The sequence below is a fragment of the Malus domestica genome, chromosome 16 (assembly GCF_042453785.1).
Source record: "Malus domestica chromosome 16, GDT2T_hap1".
NCBI classification, from domain to species: Eukaryota; Viridiplantae; Streptophyta; class Magnoliopsida; order Rosales; family Rosaceae; genus Malus; species Malus domestica.
Window position 1 is genome coordinate 3,731,967 of NC_091676.1, and position 23,317 is coordinate 3,755,283.

General features: G+C 39.8%; 1 protein-coding gene, 2 long non-coding RNA genes and 2 other non-coding genes across 7 annotated transcripts; 1 reads left to right on the forward strand and 4 right to left on the reverse strand.

The window, feature by feature from the left end:
• Positions 1-5,634: 5,634 nt before the first annotated feature.
• On the reverse strand, positions 5,635-6,867 carry LOC108169730 (uncharacterized). The gene is made up of 2 exons (XR_001786057.3): positions 6,738-6,867; positions 5,635-6,629 (listed from the first exon to the last, which is right to left on the reverse strand). It is a non-coding gene; the product is annotated as an uncharacterized lncRNA (long non-coding RNA).
• Positions 6,201-6,282, reverse strand: LOC114822384 (small nucleolar RNA R160). The gene has a single exon (XR_003770460.1). It is a non-coding gene; the product is annotated as a small nucleolar RNA R160 (small nucleolar RNA).
• LOC114822385 (small nucleolar RNA R160) lies at positions 6,383-6,464 on the reverse strand. Its single transcript, XR_003770461.1, has one exon. It is a non-coding gene; the product is annotated as a small nucleolar RNA R160 (small nucleolar RNA).
• Positions 6,868-7,780: 913 nt separating the features above from the next.
• Positions 7,781-8,305, forward strand: LOC108171265 (uncharacterized). Its single transcript, XR_003770182.2, has 2 exons — positions 7,781-7,907; positions 8,031-8,305. It is a non-coding gene; the product is annotated as an uncharacterized lncRNA (long non-coding RNA).
• An 88-nt stretch (positions 8,306-8,393) lies between these two features.
• On the reverse strand, positions 8,394-12,480 carry LOC103402759 (WPP domain-interacting tail-anchored protein 2). 3 transcript variants are annotated; one of them, XM_008341516.4, is made up of 5 exons: positions 11,934-12,480; positions 10,820-11,397; positions 9,581-10,716; positions 9,190-9,385; positions 8,394-8,854 (listed from the first exon to the last, which is right to left on the reverse strand). In XM_008341516.4, the coding sequence occupies exons 2-5, from the start codon at positions 11,352-11,354 to the stop codon at positions 8,847-8,849; spliced, it is 1,875 nt and encodes a 624-aa protein (XP_008339738.3). In that variant the 5' UTR covers positions 11,355-11,397; positions 11,934-12,480; the 3' UTR covers positions 8,394-8,846. The 3 variants fall into 3 exon arrangements, with proteins under 3 accessions (XP_008339738.3, XP_017178919.3, XP_008339737.3); XM_017323430.3 differs by having other exon boundaries at positions 9,194-9,385; positions 10,820-11,428; positions 11,934-12,224; XM_008341515.4 differs by having other exon boundaries at positions 9,194-9,385; positions 11,934-12,216.
• Positions 12,481-23,317: the final 10,837 nt, after the last annotated feature.

Genomic DNA, 23,317 nt, shown 5'->3' on the forward strand with positions numbered 1-23,317 from the left:
AATGGGTGTTGCTCCTGTCTCACCTTCCTCTCAGAGACAAATTCAACCTGTTCACTCCATGGTTACACGCTCAAAGGATGGCATTCAGAAGCCAAACCCCAAGTATGCTCTTGTTTCTGATGTGACTAATGAACTTGTTGAGCCCTCTTGTTTTACACAGGCAAATAAGTCTCCCGAATGGCGTATGGCAATGGCAGAAGAGTTCAATGCTCTACAAAGCACAGGAACGTGGTCCCTAGTTCCTTCTCATCCCTCCATGAATGTCCTACCAAATAAATGGGTCTACCGTATTAAACGGAAATCTGACGGTTCCATTGAAAGATTTAAAGCACGTCTTGTTGCCAATGGTTTCCATCAACAAGAAGGGCTTGATTACAGTGAGACGTTTAGTCCCGTCGTCACTCATGCTACCATCAGGATCATTCTCTCCGTGGCTCTTCATTTTAACTGGCCAATTCGCCAACTTGACGTCAAAAATGCGTTCCTTCATGGCTCTTTAAATGAAGAAGTCTACATGCGCCAACCTTCTGGTTTTGTCGATCCGCAGTTTCCGTCACATGTATGCCGTCTTCGCCGGTCCTTATACGGCTTAAAACAGGCTCCACGTGCCTGGTTTCAGTGCTTCTCTCACCATCTGGAGGAGCTCGGCTTTCAAGCCTCCATGGCAGATTCTTCGCTGTTCATTTTCTGCAATGGAACTAATGTCATTTACTTGCTCATTTACGTTGATGACATCCTCGTCACCGGTAATAATCCAGCTCACATCTCCACCTTGATTCATCAATTGGGTCGAAAATTCTCCATGAAGGACCTTGGTCCCTTGCATTATTTTTTGGGAATGGAAATTACGAGAACGCCAACGGCCATGTACTTAACACAGTCAAAATATATCCTGGACCTCCTCAAACGAACTCAGATGGCTGACGCCAAACCCTTGTCTACTCCAGCCCTCCCTGGCCGCAAGCTTAGTTTGTATGAGGGCGAGCCCTTGGCGGATGGAACAACCTTTCGAAGTATTGTTGGGGCTCTCCAATATCTCTTATTCACACGTCCGGACATTGCTTTCGCTGTGAATCAAGTCTGCCAGTATATGCATTCGCCCACCACTACACATTGGGTTGCCGTCAAACGCATTCTTCGCTATTTGAAAGCCACTCATGATCGCGGTCTCGTTTATAAACCCAGTTTTTTGTCCCTCACAGCATTTGCCGATGCTGACTACGCTGGTGACCCTGATGATCGTCGCTCCACTGGTGGTCATTGCATATTTCTAGGGGATAACTTGGTCTCCTGGAGTTCTAAAAAGCAGCGCGGCGTGTCTCGCTCAAGTACGGAGGCCGAGTATCGCCAAATGGCCTACACAGCTGCCACCTTATCTTGGTTCAGACACATTTTTTGTGATCTTCGTCTTCCTCTCACTCCACCAAAATTGTGGTGTGACAATATCAGTGCACTGGCAGTGGCTTCCAATCCCGTTTATCAGGCTCGTATGCGTCATGTGGAAGTTGATTATCATTATGTTCGAGAGAAAGTCACTAGAAATGAACTTGTTGTGGGATATGTTTCATCTACTGACCAACTTGCCGATCTCTTAACAAAGGGCTTGTCCACCGCACGGTTCAGTTATCTTCTTTCCAAGCTTCCTGTTCGTCCGCGCCCACTCAGCTTGCGGGGGCGTGATAAACCAAATATTCAGTTCAAACTACCTGAGTATAAGCCATGTGCTGCTGACATATAATCCATGTGCTGCTGACATGGTGAAAGGACTATTCTAAATGAAACCCATGAAGTCCTGTCGAAGATGGGCAGAAGAATATTGCATGATCTCACATTATTTATTGCATGCGTGTACTATTGTTTATGGCATGCGGGTGTATGTAAAACTGTATAAAAACCATACTGCAATGATGCAGATTGTAAGAAAGCCAAACCATACTCCTTGATGAGTTTATGCAGTTCACAGTTTTCGAACCCTAGCTTAAACTCTTTCAGTTTTTCTTTCAGTAAAGATGTTTTTATTTCAGTAAAGTGAGTCCGTAATCTATATTTATAAGGGCTCTCATGCACATTTCTGATAGTTTCACACATTATGTCAAAAAGCCAAAGAAATCTGAATATATCTAGTAAATCATGTAATTGATCCCATAGGATTTTATAGTGTGTTTCCTGATGTGGAAATAAAATATCATATTTAGGAAACAAAATCACAGTTTAAGATTGATATCTGATATTTAATTTCCTTGTTTGGTATGGAAAATATGGAAAAGAATAAATGAAATTTGGGAGTATGTAAATACAGTGTGAACCACTTATTTGGTACACTTCATAATATTTTCAAAATGTAATACAACAATGTCAATAATTGTCAGTAAGACCTTCAACATGACCCTTCTACATATCTTTTCTAACCACATGTACATGGACTAGCTACTTGAGACAAGGGTGTTTTTTTTCCAATCTCTACATTTTGAAAATTGACACACTCCACTATTAACGTAGTATAATTTGTAACTAAGTCAAATTTTATTTTTGTAACAACACGTCTTTCAAGTAATCACGTCTTCATAGTAATAATACTAATAGTCGCAACATTATTACTACATAGAGGTTTTGCTCTATATATGCCTAAATTTTAGGCTCTAATTTAATAAATGTCGATTTTTACAAAAAAAAAATTCAAACATAGTCAAAACCACACACGTAAATAGAGTCAAATACTCTCAAAATTAAAAACAACATAAACCTTAAATCCAAACCGTACGAGTCATACAAGTAGATTTTTGGGATGCGAGTCATGTGATGGTTCTTTGGGTCAAGTAGCTGTGAAATCTCATTGTGTTTGCCTGAATGGATTCTTGGACACAATATGTTTGTGTTTAGGTAGAATTTAAAGTCGAAATCTATTACTCCAACACTTCACATTCTTTTCCATGTTAGATCTAACATTTAGTTGTTGACAATATCAACCACGAAAAAATCAGGATTTCATTCCCAAATCTGCAAAATATCAGGTTAATTTCCTTATCGTCAACTCTAAAGTTGGAAATTAATTATGTCACTTGATACATCTAGATTTCTTCAGCACTTTTATTACCAGACATGTCAACACTACCATAGTATAAATATGGTTCAAAGCTAGGGTTCAGCACTTCATTACTACATATATAATCAAAGGTGTCACAAAATAATTATATATAAAAAATGCGAAAGGCTACGTCTAAGATAGCTATGATCGCCGTCTTCTTGGTCATTGCATTTTGTGAGCTTTTCCTCCTAGCTACTAATAGTAGTTAATTTCTCTACCTGCAGTGCAAATGAATGCTGTACGTAGAAGTGTGTATTACATAGTTAAAGTTCTCTAAACGGAGCACCTGTGTATGCGTTATTTTGCAGGTGCCCCATTATTCTCAGAAGCCGTGATCGTTGTTCGTCATTGTTCTACCGACGCTGACTGCACTTCGTTTCAATGTTCTGTCGACGTCTCAGCTACTTGTGTCAACAACTACTGCAATTGCCAACAAGCGTCAAATATTAATACACGTGACTCTGGCCTGCCAAATCAATATGGTCTCCAATCTCAATGTTTCAATCAGACGGACTGCGCCAAGATCGGTATTATATGTCCGACGATTGGAAAGCTCGACTGTGTTGACGGGCAATGCAAATGCATCGACGAGAAGGCAGTCGCACGCCAGAGAGTAGATTCTGGTCGGCTGCAACCAAATCGAATTGGCCAATGTTTCAGTGAGACCGACTGCAATGGGATTACATGTTCTCCAGGAACTCCAACATGTCTTGATGGGCACTGCCTATGCGTAGACTCAGCTTGATCGAGCCTATAAGCTACATAGTTACTCCTAGTTAGGTGCAACTTAACGAGTAATATTACTACAAGATATAATAAAATCTCGTCGATTAATAATTTAATGCTTGGTGCTAATTGAATGGTTTATACTGGCTAGCTAGCTAAATCATATCGTCCACTCAAACCGAGGTTTTTCTCTTCTCTATATGAGCTGCCGGCACCAAACTAAGATTCGAATAATATGTTTTATTGATCAATATCTTAAAAATAAAGAAAACTAATGAAAATAACTTGAAAGTTTTGAGTTTTAACAATAAGAACAAAATAAATGGTAAAATGAATAGTACCAGGATTAACGTTTTAGTGTAAAAATGTGGTTTTTCATTAAAATGAACAGTACTAGGAACTTTTCGTTAAAGTTCCCTAAAAATTATTGTAGATTTATACACAAATGTAGAGTACGTAAGACTGGTAATTTGTAATGTTAGAAGTACCGAAAACTATTAGCTATTTGTTGAAGATGAAAGTTTGTTTAGAGTTTAGTGAAGTGGAAATTAAACTTGATATTTAGGAAAAAGTAATTGGGAGTGCTAATTTCTTATTGTTTGATACCACCAATAAGGAAAAAAAAAAGAAATTGGAAATAATTTAGACTAAGATTAGATATAATTATTTCTGAAAACAGAGCTGCTCACTAATCCTTGGATGAGAAGAGTTCATGTACATATAAGACGGCCGGATTGATAGCATCATCTACTGAATGATGAATGATGGCGGTGCACCGCCATATCCTTCTTCATATGTAACTGTTGGGAGGGCAAGCAGCCGGACATGTTTTTCGACGAAATTAGGGATACGTATATACAAAAACTATATTTACACTTGCATATTAATCTCTTTCAACGTTGGTTGAAAGTTGGGAGTCATCTACTTTCTTCTTGTCATGAGAGCCCTCGACTCGATGCTGTCTCTGGACTTGATTATGTTAAAAGTTTGCCTTGCAGTCCAAGGATCCTCCCGCGACGTATGATCTGGTACAACAGGACCTGGTTGATCATCTGTTTTAGAGAGGTAGGTACTAGGTGATTCGGCATGTAGGTATGAAACAAAGTTTTGATAACTCGCTAGCCTTTTTCTTCCTGTTTACAATTCTTCGTGCCTTTCGACCTAATCTCAAATTGAACACAATGTCCAAAGGTTTTGTCGAATGATGGCTTTGATCTTGCACCTATATTAATTTGGAGCATTTTGGGGGGGGGGGGGGGGGGGGGGGTGGGGGAGGAAAGAAACAATTTTCTTTGGACGGGCTCACATCTATCTCCAGTGGATATTCATATGCGTGATGAAACTTGAAACTTGGTTTGCGGAGTATAAACAACGGCATTCCCCAAAGAAACAGAAACAGCAAAGGGTGTGGCAAAAATGGTCTAAACCAACAACGGCACTAAACCAGGGCTTCGGACATTGTAGGCCAAGTTTGGATTCCGCTGTGATGCAGTCGAATCAGTTGCAATTGGCTCTACGTTTCACTCCGCTGTAATGCAGTCGAATCAGTGGCAATTGGCACTACATCTGATTCCGCAGTACTGCAGATGAATCAGTGGCAATTGGCGCTACATCTGATTCCACAGTACTGCGGATGAATCAGTGGCAATTGGCTCTACATCTGATTCCGCTGTAATGCAGTCGAATCAGTGGCAATTGGCCACAACATCTGATTCCGCTGTTATGCAGTCGAATCAGTGGCAGTTGGCTCTACATCTAGTTGGCACCCGAATTCATCAAGAAAGAATTTATCTCCATTGGCATCAAAAGTAAAACTTCCAGGATTTCATAACATTTAACAACAGATTGATATTCCAAAATTCATGTACAAAGATGTTCAGCCTTATGAAATCGTATCTACTAAAACCTTACATAAAGGATTAACAACTTTAGCCAGCTTGGAACCGGAATCCTTTTTCTTTGCAATCCGTTGGCAAATTGTTCGCCTACTTTGCTCAAGCTTGTAATGTTGTTTTGATGCATATTGCTCGACATAATGCCAACATGTTGTATCCCTACCTTTGCTTCAGCTGTCATACAAAAAAATACAAGAGACGTTTGCAATGAAAAAACAAAGAGATACCTTCAGTATCGCACCATGCTCGACAGTCTGCAATACAAATGCATAACAGACTGCAAATTTTGGTGCTCACATTCGCTTCAACTCGTCTCATCAGCCACCAAAATAAAAATTAAACAGTAGAAATAAGCCAAGATTAAACAGCTTCAACTAATTCATACAAATTCAATCAGAAGGGTCACGTTTATAGGGAATTGTTGGGCTCCAGAAAACAGGATCACAAGTAACACTAGTAAATTCATCGAAAACTCCACATAACATAGCAACATGAGCAATCAGAGAACTTTGAAGACCAATATGGTATGAGGTTGTTCCACATCAAATTCAGCAATATAAATCTCCTCATTTTGCTTCATAAAATCCATATACATATAATATCAAATGCAACAGTAAAAACACAAGAATTAAACCATAAATTCAGATAAAATCTCAAACTTTAAAAGATATGGCAAAGCAATCAGAGAACTTTGAAGGCATGATTTGAAATTCCACATCAAATTCAGATTAAAATAAATCTGATTTCATCATTTTGCTTTGCCATTTTCTTCAGATCTGGTACTTGTATTTTCTGGCAAATCAGAGTTACGCAAGAGAAATCACTCGGATTCACTGCACAACCGATGCCAAAGGTTGAATCTTGCACCGAACCCTTTGCTCGAAATTTCCCTGCTACCATGTTTCCAAGCAGCAAGGGGCTATCTGGTGCATTACAAGATTAAAACTTGATAATTTCAAAATCCCAGTAAAATCCACACAATAATTACAGAAATCAAAATTGAAGAAAAGGGATACGCAACGGCGCAGTACCTGAATTGGGAAATTCATCAGTTGTACTTGCGGGAGCTTAATGCAGCCGGAAGAGAGAGTTTTATAGGGGTTTTAGGGGTTAGGGTTTCTACTCGGCATGAGAAACGACTTGTCGTACGCCACTCCTGGCTTTTCCTTTTTTCTTTTTTTTCTTTTTGTTTTTACCCCAAAAATAAAAGGGTGTGGAAGTCATTAGAATTGACAATATCAGACACAAACACATGATTAATATCGTTCAACTGATATTGCTTGATGTGTATTCGGAAGGGTCTTATAACTTAGTTAGTTAAGATCTTTCATTTTTGTACTCTAGATCTGAGCTCGATTTTCTTCTTCACCAATATCGCTTGTATCAATAAAGAAAAAAATTTATTGTAAATAAGTAACTATAAACATGAACCACTTTCACCCCACCGTTATCTCGTATAATGTGAAAATTTTGACAACATCACGTGACAACATGACCGTTTAAATGAATTTTCTTTCCCCTTTACAACTTATTCAACAACTAAAGTGGGTGTAGTCAAATTAAGATTTTAAAGGATTTTAAAAGTGATGGATTTTATAGGATTTAAGAGAATTAAAGACTTCTACAAAATTCATATGGATTTTAAAGAATTTGAATGGATTGTGGTGGAAGGATTTGAAATCCTAGTGGGGTGAGGTTAGATTCTTTTTAGTCTTGGTTATATATAATTTCTGCTGTCAAATTCCATAAAATCCACAACTTATTGAAATCCTCCAAAATCTTAATTTTTTTAATACACTTATATTTGGATGGATTTTAAAATCTTTAAAATCTTTTAATTAACTATACTAGGATTTTAATCCGAGTTTGACTACACTCTCTAAAATTGCAAGCGTGCAAATTGGTAATGTCATCAATATTTTTCACTAATATCTTGCCATAATTGAAGAATGAATCATTCTCTCGTGATGTAATTTATTATAGAGGATTTTTTTGAAATCTAAAAATTGAATTGACCTTCCATTTCGTTTTATTTCGTCTCCTATAAAATGAAGTGAAAAATGAACTACTTTGCATACTGAACCAAACCAGCAAGTCTACAAGTCCCCAACCACAGGTCCACAACACTATCAAGAACAATATGGAGAGGAAACCATCTTTCAAGTTTGCTTCTTTGGTCCTTCTTTTGGCTATAATTGCTTGTTAGTCCCTCTCTCTCCCCCCCCCCCCCCCACCTCTCTCTCTCTCTCTCTCTCTCTCTCTCTCTCACACACACACACACACACTGTGACACATTGGTATAAACTAGTTTGTAATTTGCACAGGCATGGCAATGTGGAACATGCCGGGAGCTGAAGCAAGGGGAAAACTCCGGTGTCCTGGGATGATAGACTGCAGCAGTGTGTGCGAAGGATTTCCCTGGCGCTGCGTTAACGGCGAATGCATATGTGATGGTGGCAACCTTCCTCCCCAACTCCAAGTTGAAGCCAATTTTCAACCAGACCAGTTGCCATGAAATGTGTACAAGGGGATAAGTTTATAGTACTATATATGTAACTGTCTGAGTTGAGTAATAAAAGTAACTAATACCTTTATTTCATTGGCATTATTGCTTTGCTTCTAATCTTAGTGATCATAAGCAGATTAAAGGTCACTTAATCTGATTACCAAGTAGCAACCACTCGAAATTCACGTTACGCCAAAGGCAATTAATCCTTAAATCATCCGTTGAATCATTACACTTCGCCAACCTATATGTACACTAAACGAATTTTCAAACAATACAATACTTCCTGCTGAAACAACATTTTATTCTGCAGAACCTAACAAGACATCCAGCACAATGTAGAGCGCTTCAGAAAAAAATTTCAAGGAACAATGCGTCACAAATATGAGAGGTTCGTGGTGAAGTTAAAGTCGTGAGAAAGCCTATTCGTCACAAATCTTCAACGGGGAAAGGTTCCTGGTTAAGCAAATATATGACTGATACGACAACAATTACTATGAGAATGTGCTTCAGGCTTAGGCGCTTGGCCTGTACCACTTCGACAGTGTCAAGTTCTGAATCCGAGCCAGCGGGACTATATACAGAACTGGAAGCCCCTGCATCATTATCACAGACAGGTGCCTCTGCTGACGGTTCATCCACCTGATTCAGGGAATATTGCAGAGTTTGTGAGAAGAATGGTCCAGAATCAGAAAATAAATCATGAAAAAAAACAGAAAAGGTCAATCTCAAACACTGTCTTCGAGTTCATTATGTAGTTCTACGATTTTGAAAGGAAAACAAAGAATTTAAAAATCCGTTGCAACCGCTGCAACTTAAAACTATATTGTAAACACCTTAGTAATTTACAGTTATACAAGTGGGAGGCACTAGGCATTCCTGGTTATGCATGAAGACTGAAGACCCTTCTTTAGTTTTCTCTTTTAATTTCCCTTACAAGTCCATTTATTGTAATAGGAACTGATCGAAAAGAATACCTGCCTGGAAACTTTTATCTAAAGAATCTGTCACATCTGCCACGGATGTTTTTATAGAAGTAGCATTTGGAGAAGTACACTTGAAAGGTGGAAGCTCTTTGTTGTCAATGTCTTCGTTGTTGCACTCAGTTGCATCTTTTTTGGTGTTCCATAATTTCTCTACCAGAAGTTTTTTCTCCATTGTTAAGACATGCATCTGCACAGAAGAAACTATAGTTAATAAAATTATTATGAATATGCTTATAGTTTTTCTTTACCCGGACACCTTGAGTGTGCTTTTTCGATGGCAATTCAGTGACTTCTATTTTCCTGTACATAGATTTGAAGCAACAGATTTCTCATTCAAAACAAGGACTTGAGCGCAAGAGAGAATTGGTTATACAAGACATACCTGCTTTTGGATGCGCTCCCTTTCTACAGCCAGTTGCATTGCCATATCCATAATGAGCTTGATTCTGGAATTGAGTTCTTCCGCGCTTGCAAGTTTTGTATTGTTAGCTTGATCCAAAGACGATTCCAAGAATTCCACTCTATCCCTTAAAACAGTTATTTCCACATTTAGTTCTGCATTAGTTTCAGACAACGTTATACATTGCTCCTCAGTACTTTCTGTCTTATTCTCCACTTTGCAAACCTTTGATTTTAGATCTTCGATCAAAGTTTCCATATCCCAAATTGCAGCATATAACATATTTTGCTGCTCTTGACTTGCTTCGGAGGATGCTTTCGCATTCTGTAATTGTATCTCTACTTCCCTCAGCTGCTTCTCGAGACTTCCAACCTTTTTTTCTGTGCCAGTTGCACTTCCTTTGAGAAAATTCAGCTCTTCGGTGAGTTCCACATTTGTTCCTGTTACTTCCGCAACCTTAAGTTCTGCACTCTCGGCCTTAACTTCTGCTACAAAGATATTTTCTTTCAAAGACACAACTAAACTTTCCATTTCCCCAAGTTTCTCTTCACCCGATTCATTCGTGGCATTGGCATTCTTCAGCTGGAGCTGTGACTCTTTCAGCTGTTTCTCAAGGAGCATCACCTTTTCTCTCAAAGCAGCCATTTCAACATCTTTCTTAATGTTCTCTTTCATTATCTTCTCGAGCTTATGCAAAGCATTATCTTTTGCTCTAATCTCTTCTAAACTAGCTCGAAGATTGAATTTTAACTCGCTTTCTCGCTGAATTGAACCATTCAGATTAAAATGAACAAGCTGCAGTCGACCCAATAACTCCTTTGAAATCCCCTGGAGAACCTCAGCAGCACTTTCTGCCTCTAAAAACCTTCCCCAAACAACTTCTGCTGCTTCTTCCATGCGAAATACTACCTCTTCCATATGATGCATCTTCAATTTAAGTTCTTTTCCATTCTGTCTTGATTCGGCTAATTTCTTCTCAAGATATAGCTCCCTCGAAAGCGACTTCTCCAGCATCCATAGATTATGTCTTTGTTGTCTAGGCATCCTTAAATTTGACATTGCATTTTTATTCGACAGTTGAGAATTTTCTGACAAATCCATGGCAATGTCAGTTTTCCCTGTCGACATGTGTGCCTCAAGTAAATAATAACCAAGTAAAAAGGCATCTTTGCTATCTGAATTTAAAGAATCTCTCAAACTAGACAGAAACTTTGAACTTACAATTTTCATGCGCGAAAGCTAGAACGGTTCTCTGAAACCTTGCAGACCGCATCTTGACCTCAGAAATCTGTTGCCGAGATTGCTTTAGTGATTCTTCAGAATCATTTAGCTTTCCTTTCATTATAGAGTACAGTTCTCCCAAGTGTCTACACGAAGATATTTTTTGACGCGCATCAACAATTTCCACTCGGAGATTATCCATGTAATTGTCCAGCTCTCGTACCTCAGAATCCAAAATGCTAGACAGGAGATTGAACACCAATACTTTCTCAACAAAGTCTGCCAGAATATAGTTATTCGTGGTGGCCATTGCCTCGAGATCATTTTGCTGAGCCAAAAGGTACATCAGAGGTACATGGAGATTTGCTAACTTCTCAGAAGAATATGCCAAGTCCAAGTCCACCTTTGTCAAAACTTTCATGGAACTCTCTAACTCTTGCACGCCAGATTCGTTAGATGGCACCCGTTCATGTACGTGGTTTATCTCAAGCTCTGGACTGCCAACATTGATATCACAAACAGCGTGGTCTTCCATACCAAATGCTCAATTCCTGCTTTGGCAACCTGATCTCTTCTATCTGAATCTCGAAAAAGTTTCAAAAGAGAGGGCTGAGCAAGGCAGACTTAATTTAGAGCAAGAAATGATACGAATGAGCCCCAAAATATAGTCATTGGTACATACATAACCAATATCCATAATATCGCCGCCAGATTAGACTAATCGAGATTAAGTAACAACTAAAAAGCGAACGTTGTGAAACTTTACAAAGTCAATCTCTATCAACGTGAACATCGTAAATTATAATAGTTTAGAATATCGCCAAGCCAACAAAATATACGACAACATAACGAAGAACACCCAAATTTGCGACATTACAGCTCTGCATAAAAGTTTTGAAGCTAAAGACTTTCACTAAATACTATAAAGTTTTCTGACCAAAGAAAATTACCATAAAGTTCCAATGGTTAAGCAAATTAAATAAACAAAGCTGCAGAATTGAGGCATTAAAAATGCATGCAAAAATTCAAATATGTAGAGAAAGCAATACAAAATTACATACAACAAAAGCAAGCTGTCTGGGAAATTTGAACCTCTGGGTCCTCAGAAAAATACCTGGAAGTGGGAGGAAAGCTTTTCTGGGTCTTCTCAGAGCTCAGCAGGGAACTAAACTGTAGGGTTTAACCACCTGCCGGTACCGTTAAACCAAGGTGGACTTTTTGGAGTTTGCTGGGTGTGGTGGTTTGGGAGGCTGTGGGATCTGTGAAGGTGATGACAGGTGAGAGCCGCGGACACCAATTGGTCAAAGCAAAACGAAAGTATACAGATGCGGTACTTAGAATGTTGTGTGTTCTGCGGTGCACGTTGGCACCTGCCCCACGTAGGCAGCAGCTCCTCCGCTCCAATAATTTAGTTATAAACAACAACATCATTAAAACGTACGCAGTACTCGTAACGTCGGGTCCACCTTTGATGATTCTTGGGGCTCACTCGTGGAGGAGAAGTTCTTGTGCCCTCCTGCTCTATACAGTAACATATACAATCAAACAAGAGCAGCCTAAGGTCGGTTAAATCAAATGCAGGTGAGCTCATTGTTTTGTGTTGTGGTTGCGGACGTGATCTGCCAACCTGGTCTAAATGGTCGGACATAAGAATTTCACCTAATCATTCATGTTTTTTTTTTTTTTTTTTGAGAGGTCGCACTTGGTGCGATGGCAAGTGCCTTCGCCCATGAGCGGTAGGTCTCGGGTTCGAGACTTGGGAGCCCCCTCTCCATAAATGGGGGTAAGGCTAGCCGACATTCACCTCTCCCAGACCCTGCGTAAAGCGGGAACCTTGTGCACTGGGTACGATTCATGTTTTTTTTTTTCATATTTTGTTTTGGGAAGGAGAAGGAGCTGATAAGACATTTCATATTTTGTTTTGGGAAGGAGCTGATAAGACTTATTACTGAAGAGCCAAGTTATTAAATTTTGGTTTTAATATTTGAGGCAATAATTGCATTGACGATTTGCATAGTTTGGGCCTTTGTGGCATGTGATATGGTATTGATTGCAGGCGATTGGGATTTCAATAGTTTACTTTGAGTTAAGGACTTTATCAATGGAGTCAATCATGTCTTTCAATAAATGATGATTCATCATTATTACTTGGATCATAACAATCTGATACATCAAGTGTCAAAATACAAGCCGTTGAATTTTTTATTTATACATTCAACTACTTGTATCATGATAATTAGTGTATCAACCGTGTTTTCGAACGCTGAAATTTCTCAGATCATGAATGCCATAAATTTAATATATTACTTTTTCGCAAAGGGACTTATATATTTCTTAACATTTTAAATTTAGATATGATAAAAATAAAATAGGAAAATAAAAGAGTTTTCAGAGCTGGCAAATCTTCATAGGACCAACTACCCACTTTGGAATTTTGGGTTGGGCTCTATCTATTGAATGCTTACTTGGTTGGGCTCTAAACTAATTCGGCCCATATGTTTTTTATGTGGTTGAACTTGGACGTAAACACATTTTTATGGACCAAGTTGGAAGTGATTTGAATCAATCAAATCTTTGACCTAAAATGGAATATCAATGCTTTCTCCATATGCCAATTTGAGAAGAAATTCTTAAAGTCCGGACCAGCGTAACACATAGCTAGTAAGTTTGCTTGACTGTGGTCACAGGTAGGGTGAAATTCTCCATATCTTCTCCGGTTCGGGAAAAGATGGATAACCGTGACTTGCCACCAATTGTCCATTTTTTAGAAAAAGTAAAAAAACAACTCACTTTTGTTTATGTGTCTTCGGCCAGACGATCACGAAAGCCAATTGTTGGACAGTAAGAATTTCTCCAATTTGAGGCAACAATCTGATGCAGCACCAAGTTTGCAGCCCATCCAAAACACAATAAATGGCATCCAAGTTTGTACAAGCAAAGCAAAGAGACGCAAAGCACGTTAGGTTGTCTGAATTTCTCAGTCGCCATTTGTTAATTGTCACTTCCTTAACATTGCGATCACTATTTAGGTTTGGACCACCACCCAATCTTTTTCAAAATATCTACCTAATTATAACACATGTCGTTTTATTTTTATGTCGTATTTGAACCCCCAAACAAATAGTCACTGCTAGGGGCTTTATATGATCCATAGTTGGAACATGCTTTGCTTTTTGGACTTGTGTTGTGGTCCACGATTTTAGTGTTGGGCCTGTCTTTTGAGAGCAATATGACTTGTTCCAAAACAAAAGGACCACAAATTGGAAATTTGGAATTAGGGTGAAATTTACAATTTAAATGTGGTTTTGTGCTGTAAATGAAAATAACTTAAAAGGTCAGGAAAATGTAACAGCGATTGATATGTTGATTTATAAACAATGGGGATAGGACCAGGGATTTTGAGTTCACCATTATAAAGCCGTTTCCATGTTTATTAAGTTAGGCCGTATTCGCTAATAAAAAAGTTAAGTCGTATTCAACTACCAACCTATTTCAAGAGTTCGTTTTACATAAATATGATCAACCATATGATGTGTGGTTTTGATCAAATTATTCCAATCGGCAACCTAGTTAGGATGAAACTTTGGTTCCAAATTAAGAGTCAATAGCATGCAAGAAAATTTCAAAGAACAAAAAAAAAAACACCGTAGGATGTTTGCATAGCATTCTTTTTATCGACACTAAAAATCCTAGCCATTTCATACACTTTCACCATCACCGAAAGACTCACCCCAATGGTGAAGTTTAATATCATAATTGCTTTAAGGGTTTTCTCTCTTCAATTTATTTTCACTCATGTTGTGTATTCTCATTTTAATCTCTTTGAACATGATGTGTAACTGAATTCATATCCAAGGATTTTGATGTAGCCTTGCAAATTTGATCCATGTTTTTAAGTTAAAGTATTCGATTCATCAATCTGCTTCTTGTTTCATTCACTGATTGTATTGTTTTATTTGTTTATTTTCTTAATGTTTGATCACCATTAGGGTTACCTACAAATTATTTGATCAAGGCTATACTTCACATCATGCCTAATAGTCATGTGAATGAATGATGCAAATGATGTCCCTATCATATTTTGTGTGAGAATAGCCTCCTAAAGCATCGTTTGATATAGAAAATTTGATTGAAATTGATAAATCACTATTTTCAAGATATGTTAAAATAAGAAATGAAAATTTTTTTTTTTACAACTTGAAGTAGGAGAGAGATTACTCAAGAATAAAATTTATCCACTACGATCCTCTCCAAAACTAAAAAAATAAAAGAAAGACGTTTCTTCATGTCTAATCTTCTTATAATTCTTTCGAATTGAAATTCACTCTCCTCTATTCCAATTCAATCGTGTATACCGAACAAGGCCTATATACTGATACATATCCATATCAGACCCACTTAAGTCTAGATTACAAGACCTTCCATATCTCAAATACCTACGTTAATTTCGAAGCGGCAAGCAGAGGATATCATATAAGTAGGGAAACAACGTGCTCAAACAACTCTTATCCGTTGCCCTACAAAGAGAGACACTCTCTTAGCAATCTAAAAGCCTCCAAATGATTTTCCATCTTTTCTTAGCCACGTATCATCAAGTGAGGAAAAAATAATACAAAATGATTGAAACAATCTCCCACTGTGTCTGCATCAGCGGAAGCCACATGTCAATAAATTAGGGTTTGATTTAACTACTAGCTAGCTCGCTGTAGCCTGTAGCTTTCCAAGCATTTGCATGTATACGTTCATCTGCTTTTGCGATGTTTAGGTTAAATTAGGGTTTTGGGATTAGATAAAGACATTATCTTTACCAAACAAGAAACCTTGTTTGTGATCTTGTACTTCGAACAAATAGTTGTAATGAGATTGCAAATTTTGTTTAAAGTGGTGGACACGTAGTAAGTGTAAGTACTAAGAAAAACCATTGACAGAATTTTCTTGTTTGGAATAGATAGAAACAGTAGCTGCTATGGGAAAATAATCAACCATATATTATCCAAAATAAACAATGAACAATGTGGAGGCAAAAGGTTTGAGCATTAGATTTCACTCGTGGTACAATCTGAGTAAGGTTTGAACATAACACTTTAATTTGTCTATGATAATTATAGAGTTAAAGTACGAATAATTACTCAGTCTTTTATGATGATTTTAAATTAGTTTCAATTTTTAAAACATTTTATATAAGTATCTAACGTTTTGAAAATTAAACATTTGTTAGGTCACTGACATTAAATAAGGACTTTACCAACATCAAGTGATGACGTTACTAGTATTAAATGATAAGATAGACAAACACTAAAGTTGGTTTTCACTAATTGGCATCTTTGGAGCTCTAATCACCTAAATTGACCCCTTTTAGCCAAATTAAACAGTAAATTTGATTAGCTAAAATGCGTTAATTTGGAGATACAAAGCTTCATAGATAACTTAAGAATTAAAACACGTTTTAAATTTTGTCTATGTCATTATTTAAAACTAGTGAACCTAACCGACGTCCATTTAAAAAAATAAATAAATAAATAGATAGTTATTTGGAATGTTTTAATAGGTTATGACAAATTTGTAAAATAACCCTTAAAAGTTGGGTAGTTATTGGAACTTAACCCATAATTATAAGATAAAATGCTAGGATCAACTCAAATAGGTAGTGATTTCATATATATGGGTATGAGTAAGGAGAAACTCTAGTAATATAGTTGGACCATCACCGCTGCATGATTTTATCAAACCAAGCATGTTTTAATTAGTGAGTATATACATTTATTAACATTATTTGAGACGTCCATAAAATATCAATTATGACATGCTAATCAAAGCAATGTGACCGCTACATACTCGATCAAAAGTATTCCGACGAAACAATTGTTGGAGAACAATTTAGAAACAGAAATAACAGAAATACAGAACTTGAAATATTTATACTTTATTACTAAAAAATACTTGCAATACAGAATGATACACAACGACTACAGAAAATTAAATATGAGAATATCAAAAGTACTAACTTGATTACAGAAGGTAGAGGCTAGCGTAAAAGCTATGTCCTTCGAACAGTAATTCCGTCCCACTCTTGTGCTTGTGGTTCTACAACGTCTGCTCGACCAGGATACAACTACCTAATCCTACAACCCGCACTGGATTATAGAATTCTAGCGAATTGCTTTGTATGTTTACTCTCTCTGGAAAGTTTGTACGGAAGAAAATGAAGAAGAAAGGATGATTGATGATGAACTGAGGACTCCAGTTATATAGGCTCTTTCATACCTCTTCAAATACCTTTTGGATGTATCTGAAGCTTTACAACTCTTTACAAAAGGTTGTATCTTTAATCAAAACGTTTTTAATTAATTTAATTAAAAACTTAATTTGAAATTAAAACTAATTGATCAGATTAATTTTAATTCTTAGGCCCAAGGCCCTTGTCTTGATTAATTAATATTAATTAATATTAATATTATGGTATAATCATCAAGTCCAATCCACAGAAATAGTGGCCCAAGCCTCAATTCTCATTCCAAGTGGTCCAACACATAACTAATATTGTAGAAGACAAAAAGTATATAAAGGTACTTTGGAATCTTGTTTTCACCAATGTGGGACAAGAGTCTCAAAACTTCCAACAACATTGTGACACAGTAGATGGTTGTACAAAACCTTACTGGGAAGAAAAAGAGCATGGAGGATATGGAACGTGCTTTCTAGACATTCTACAGTACCAAATCCCAACTTATTTTGAGCACAGTTTATATGCACATATATGATCAGTACTGCTACTACAGCTAGAAATCGTGATCAGAATCGACATTCTACCTTCCATGATCTGATTTTTCACCCGTTTATCTCTACCTACAATATGTTTAAAGAGTCCTATTAGCATTGCCCTGCAGGTCTCTGGTCTCTCCCCATTACATATGCATGGAGAGACAAAGAACAGGCAGTGAGGTACTCTTTTATCGCAATGCTACCACACAAGGGTCCCATTATTTCTCTTACATTTTACAACTTTTGCAGGAGATGATGGGAGTTAAAAATTTTAAAATCCAGGGAAAAAGGAACAGGAAAGACCCCCACATTTTCAAGAAGCATCTTGTACTCAGAAAGCTAGAAAAATAAATAGGTGGATCTTATGGAATTAGGGTTTCAGAAAAAGCGAGCCAAAAGAGGCTATAAAAGTTTGGAAAACAATCATTCAATTGCGACCAGCACCTTATCATGATTATATGTAATGATGTTTGCATGAAATTCATCACAATTTTTTCTGGAGGAGATCATAATATTATCTGGTGTGTCCATTGTAGACCCAGCCCAGCTGACATTCTTCCTCTCCTCTACTCCCCAAGATCTTATTTCGCATCCTAAATATTAATTAATTAAGTTAAACTTAATTAGATGTACGTTCCTAGTGTCACGGGATGACTCTTTAAGCCTTCCGCCCGTGCGGCACTTAGACTTAAATACCTCGATGAACAAGCTAAGTAAGCCTTCGAAGCCTCGCTTCCCCGGATCGAATCACAAAGAAAGCTAAGATAGCTTGGAGAATGCTAAAATCACTTGGAAGATGGGAGAAATGAAGCTTTGTATTGAAACTTAAGAGAACTTTACAATTGCTTACAATTCTTGGACGGTTTGGCCAAATGGCCTTACCTCCTATTTATAGGCCTAAGTCACCTCCTCAATGGAGGGTTCTAGAATCCCCTACTTACATCCAGAAATATCTAGCATAGTTCTAGATACAACTTGCCTAATCTAGATTGTTCTAGGTGAGGCTTTAAATATGTACACTTGTGTGGAATGTTCCGGAATTCCCTAGATTATCTTGAATGCTCCGCCATGTTCTTGATTTCTCCGGGACGTTCCAGAAGCTTCCATGAAAACATGGCTTCATGGGCTTAGATATATGATGTCTTGGGCATTTCTTTGTTCTTGACACATGGCCCGTGACATCCTCCCCCACTTAAACCGTCGACGTCCTCGTCGACTCTTGCCTCTCGAATGTCTGAATCAAGTCCTTATATTGCCATAAGGACGTCTCCTTCTCCCATGTTGCTTCGGAGTATGGTAGCCCTTTCCATTTGACAAAGTACTCCACATGCTTTGGTTGTCTTGGTCGCACCACGACACGCTTGGCTTCAATGCTCTCCACTTCTTTGTCAAATGCCTCCGTCATCAAAGGGGGTGCTCGATGAGACTCACCTCGGCTTGGCTCCTCATTGTCTGCATGATAAGGCTTCAAGTTGCTCACATGGAACACCGGGTGAAACTTGAGGCGGGGTGGGAGTTCCACAACATACGCGGCTTTGCCAACCTTCTTGATGATAGGGAATGGTCCCTCATATTTCCGCAACAAGCTCTTGTGCAAGCCACGAGTACTCTTGTGCTGAGACGCATTGAGCTTCACAAAGACTTGGTCGCCAGTTTGGAACTCCACATTCCTTCGCTTGCGATCCGCCCATTTCTTCATCTTCTTTGAAGCCTTCTCCAAATGAGCTCGAGCAAGTTCGTGGGCTAATTGCCACTCCTTAGCGGTTTTGAAAGCGGCTGGACTATTCCCCGTGTAGCCAGTCACGACCGTGTTCGGGGTCAAGGGTTGTTGCCCTATAGCCAACTCGAACGGACTTTTCCCCGTCGACTCCGAACGTTGCAAGTTATAAGAGAATTGGGCAACATCAAGTAACTTAGCCCAATCTCGTTGATTGGCACTAACATAGTGCCGTAAATAAGTCTCCAACAATGCATTAACCCGCTCCGTTTGTCCATCAGTTTGGGGATGAAAAGCTGTGGAGAAGTCTAATTTCGAGCCAAGTAGCTTGAAGAGCTCCTTCCAAAATCTACCCGTGAAGCGAGCATCTCGATCGCTGACTATGCTCCTCGGAACACCCCAATACTTCACCACGTGCTTTAAAAACAAGCGTGCAGCTACTTCGGCTGTGCACTCCACAGGTGCGGGTATGAAAGTGGCATACTTGGTGAATCTATCGACCACGACGAAGATAGATCCACATCCATCAGACTTGGGCAAATGTGTGATGAAATCCATGGTTAAACATTCCCATGGTCTTGATGGGGTGGGAAGTGGTTCCAACAGTCCTCCCGGTTGCTTTTGTTCCACTTTGTCTTGTTGGCACACAAGACAAGTCTTCACGTATGAATCTACATCATCCCGCATTTGTGGCCAATAATAAGCATCGCTCACCAAAGCCAACGTGCGGTGAGTGCCAGGATGTCCTGCCCACATTGAGTCATGGCACTCCTTAAGGATTTCTTTCCTTAAGCTTCCCCACTTTGGGACATAGATCCGCTTGCCCTTGGTGTATAGCAAGCCGTCCTCAAGCCAAAACCTTCTTGTCTTCCCATCCTTGACAAACTCCACAATGTTCTTGGCTTGGACGTCATGTGATAAACCTTCTCGGACACGGTCCAAGAGATGGCTTTGCGGCTTGAGTACTGTAGCCATTAACTCTACTCGTCTACTTAGAGCATCGGCCACCACGTTCTCCTTTCCTTGCTTGTACTCTAGCTTGTAATCAAACTCCGCTAAGAACTCTTGCCACCTTGCTTGCTTAGGTGTGAGCTTTTGTTGGGTTTGAAAGTAGCTAGTGGCAACGTTGTCCGTCTTGATGACGAATGGGGTACCAAGCAAGTAATGCCTCCAAACTCTAAGGCAATGGACGATGGCGGTCATCTCCTTTTCATGGGTCGTGTACCTCTTCTCGGCATTGTTTAGCTTGCGACTTTCATAGGCTATCGGATGTCCCTCTTGCATCAACACTCCTCCTATGGCAAAGTCGGAAGCATCAGTGTGCAACTCGAATGGCTTACTAAGGTCGGGCAACCTTAGTACAGGCTCCTCCATTAGGGCCTTCTTCAACCTCTCAAAGGCCTCTTGACACCGGTCCGTCCATTCCCATGCCTTGTTTTTCTTAAGAAGGTCTGTTAAGGGTGCCGCTATAGCTGAATACCCTTTTATGAATCTCCGATAGTAGTTGGCTAGCCCCAGAAAGGATCGTAGTGTTGGTACCTTGGTCGGCGGTTCCCACTCTTGAATGGCCTTGATCTTGCCCTTTTCCATCATAAGTTTCCCCTCCTTTATCTTGTGGCCAAGAAATTCTACTTCTTTTGTGGCAAATGAGCATTTCTCCTTCTTGACATAGAGTTCATGCTCCCGAAGGGTCTTGAACACTATGCGCAAGTGCTTGACATGCTCCTCCAATGTCTTGCTATAGACAACGATATCATCAATGTAAACCACGACAAACTTGTCAAGATAAGGATGGAATACCTTGTTCATCAATGTGCAGAATGTTGCGGGGGCATTGGTCAGACCAAATGGCATGACTTTATACTCGAACGCTCCATATCTGGTCACCATCGCCGTCTTCGATTCGTCTCCAGGGGCTATCCTCACTTGGTAGTATCCCGATCGAAGATCTAACTTTGTGAAGTACCTTGCTTCACCAAGTTGATCGAATAAGTCGGCGATCAACGGAAGTGGGTACTTGTTCTTGATGGTAATCTTGTTCAATGCTCTATAGTCGATGCACAACCTTAAGCTACCATCATTCTTGCGTTGGAACAAGACGGGTGCACCATATGGGGACTTGGAGGGTTGGATGTAGCCAGCATCAAGTAGCTCGTTGAGTTGCTTCCTCAATTCCTCCAACTCGGGTGGCGACATCCTATAAGGTGATTTGGAGGGAGGCTTAGCACCAGGCTCCAACTCAATCGCATGGTCGACCTCTCTCCTTGGTGGCAACTTCTTTGGAAGTTCCTTAGGCATCACGTCCGCAAACTCCACAAGGACGTCTTCCACTTGTTTCGACAAAGGCCCGTGCTTCTCCTCCCCTTCATTCAACATTAGGGTTGCAAGAAATGTGGCCTCGCCTTTCTTCCAAGACTTGGCAAATTGAATTGCCGACAAGTGCTGGGTACACTTCTTGGCTTGCCTTTCCAATGGCACCAGGCAAGGTTGTCTTCCGTCGGCTAGGATACAGAAGATATTGTAGAAGGGAATGGGAAAGGCTCGTACCTTGTCCATGAACTCTAACCCAATGACTACGCCATAGTCGTCCATCTTGACTACGGTGAAGTCGATATTTCCCTTCCATGCGCCAATGCCTACTTGTACATTGCGCGCAACTCCAACAATGGGGGTGGCAGCGGAATTTACCGTCTTCACGCTACCAGGCTCCTTTGTGACTCGGAGGCCAAGCCTTGTGGCTTCCTCCGACGTCATGAAGTTGTGTGTTGCTCCCGTGTCCACCAACACACGCGTCGTCTTGTCACCAGTCTTGACGTCGACGAACAATGATCCTCCCCCAACTTGAGCCTTAGGTTGTGGGAGGGTTGTCTGGATGGCATTCAGTAGACGGATGCATCCCATCGTTGCATCGTTACTCTCCTCGGCCTTGTCCTCCTTGAAAGCCATGGCCTTAAGGGCCTTCTTTTGTGGGCAATCTCGCATCATGTGAGGGCCGTCGCATAGGTAACAAGTGGGTTGCCAAGACTTACCTTTGCCTTTGTCATGCTTATCGGCTTTCTTCTCCTTCGGTTTGCTTGTCTCGGCCTTGTCCTTCGACTTATGTTCTCCCCCACTTCTCTCATGGTTACCCTTCTTCCCCGTGGACTTGGAATCACCTTGGTGGCTTGATTTAAACTCAATCAAGGATTCGGCAGCTACAATGGCATCAGACAATGTTTGCACATGTCTCCTTTGTAGTTCGAGTTTTGCCCAATTTTGCAATCCACTCATGAAGTACATGAGCTTGTCTTCCTCTAACATGTTGGGCACCTCGAATAACAAGCTCACGAAGGCGTTGACATAGTCTTTGACGCTCCCCGTTTGCTTGAGCCACCTTAGTTTCTCCTTGGCTTCGTACTTGGCATTTTGGGGATAGAAGTGCAGCATAAGATCTTTCTTAAACTCATCCCAAGTGGTGAGAGAGAACGTACCTTGCTCAATCTCCATGCTCCGGCGACGCCACCACATAAGGGCATTGTCAGCTAAGAACATGGTTGCCGTTGAGATTTTGGACTCGTCATCTTCAAGCTTCAGGTACTTGAAGTATCGCTCCACGTTCCACACGAATGTGTCGAGCTCCTTTGCTTCCCTCTTCCCATTATAGGATTTGGGTTTAAAGGAGTCGATTACCTTGGAGTCCAACGCCTTGATTTCCCTCGGCCCTTGCACGAATTGCTTCACGACTGCTTCTTTACAAAACGCCACATCTCCCTTAAGTTCCCTTGTGTCCTTTATCTCTTCTTGAAGCGCCACAAACCTTGCCTCTATGTTGTCAAGGTGAACTTGGACTTCCTTCCGCATCTTGTCTGCCATGGTGTTGAGAGCGCCAAGGAGCTCATCTCGTAGCCCTTCCACCAAGCCACGCAGTTCATCCTTACCATTGTCCACTATGGTTTGGATTTCCTCCTTGTCGACAACGTCCTCATCAAGTCGAGTATCGAACTCGAGTATGGTTCGTTCCATCTTCTCGAGTCGCTCTT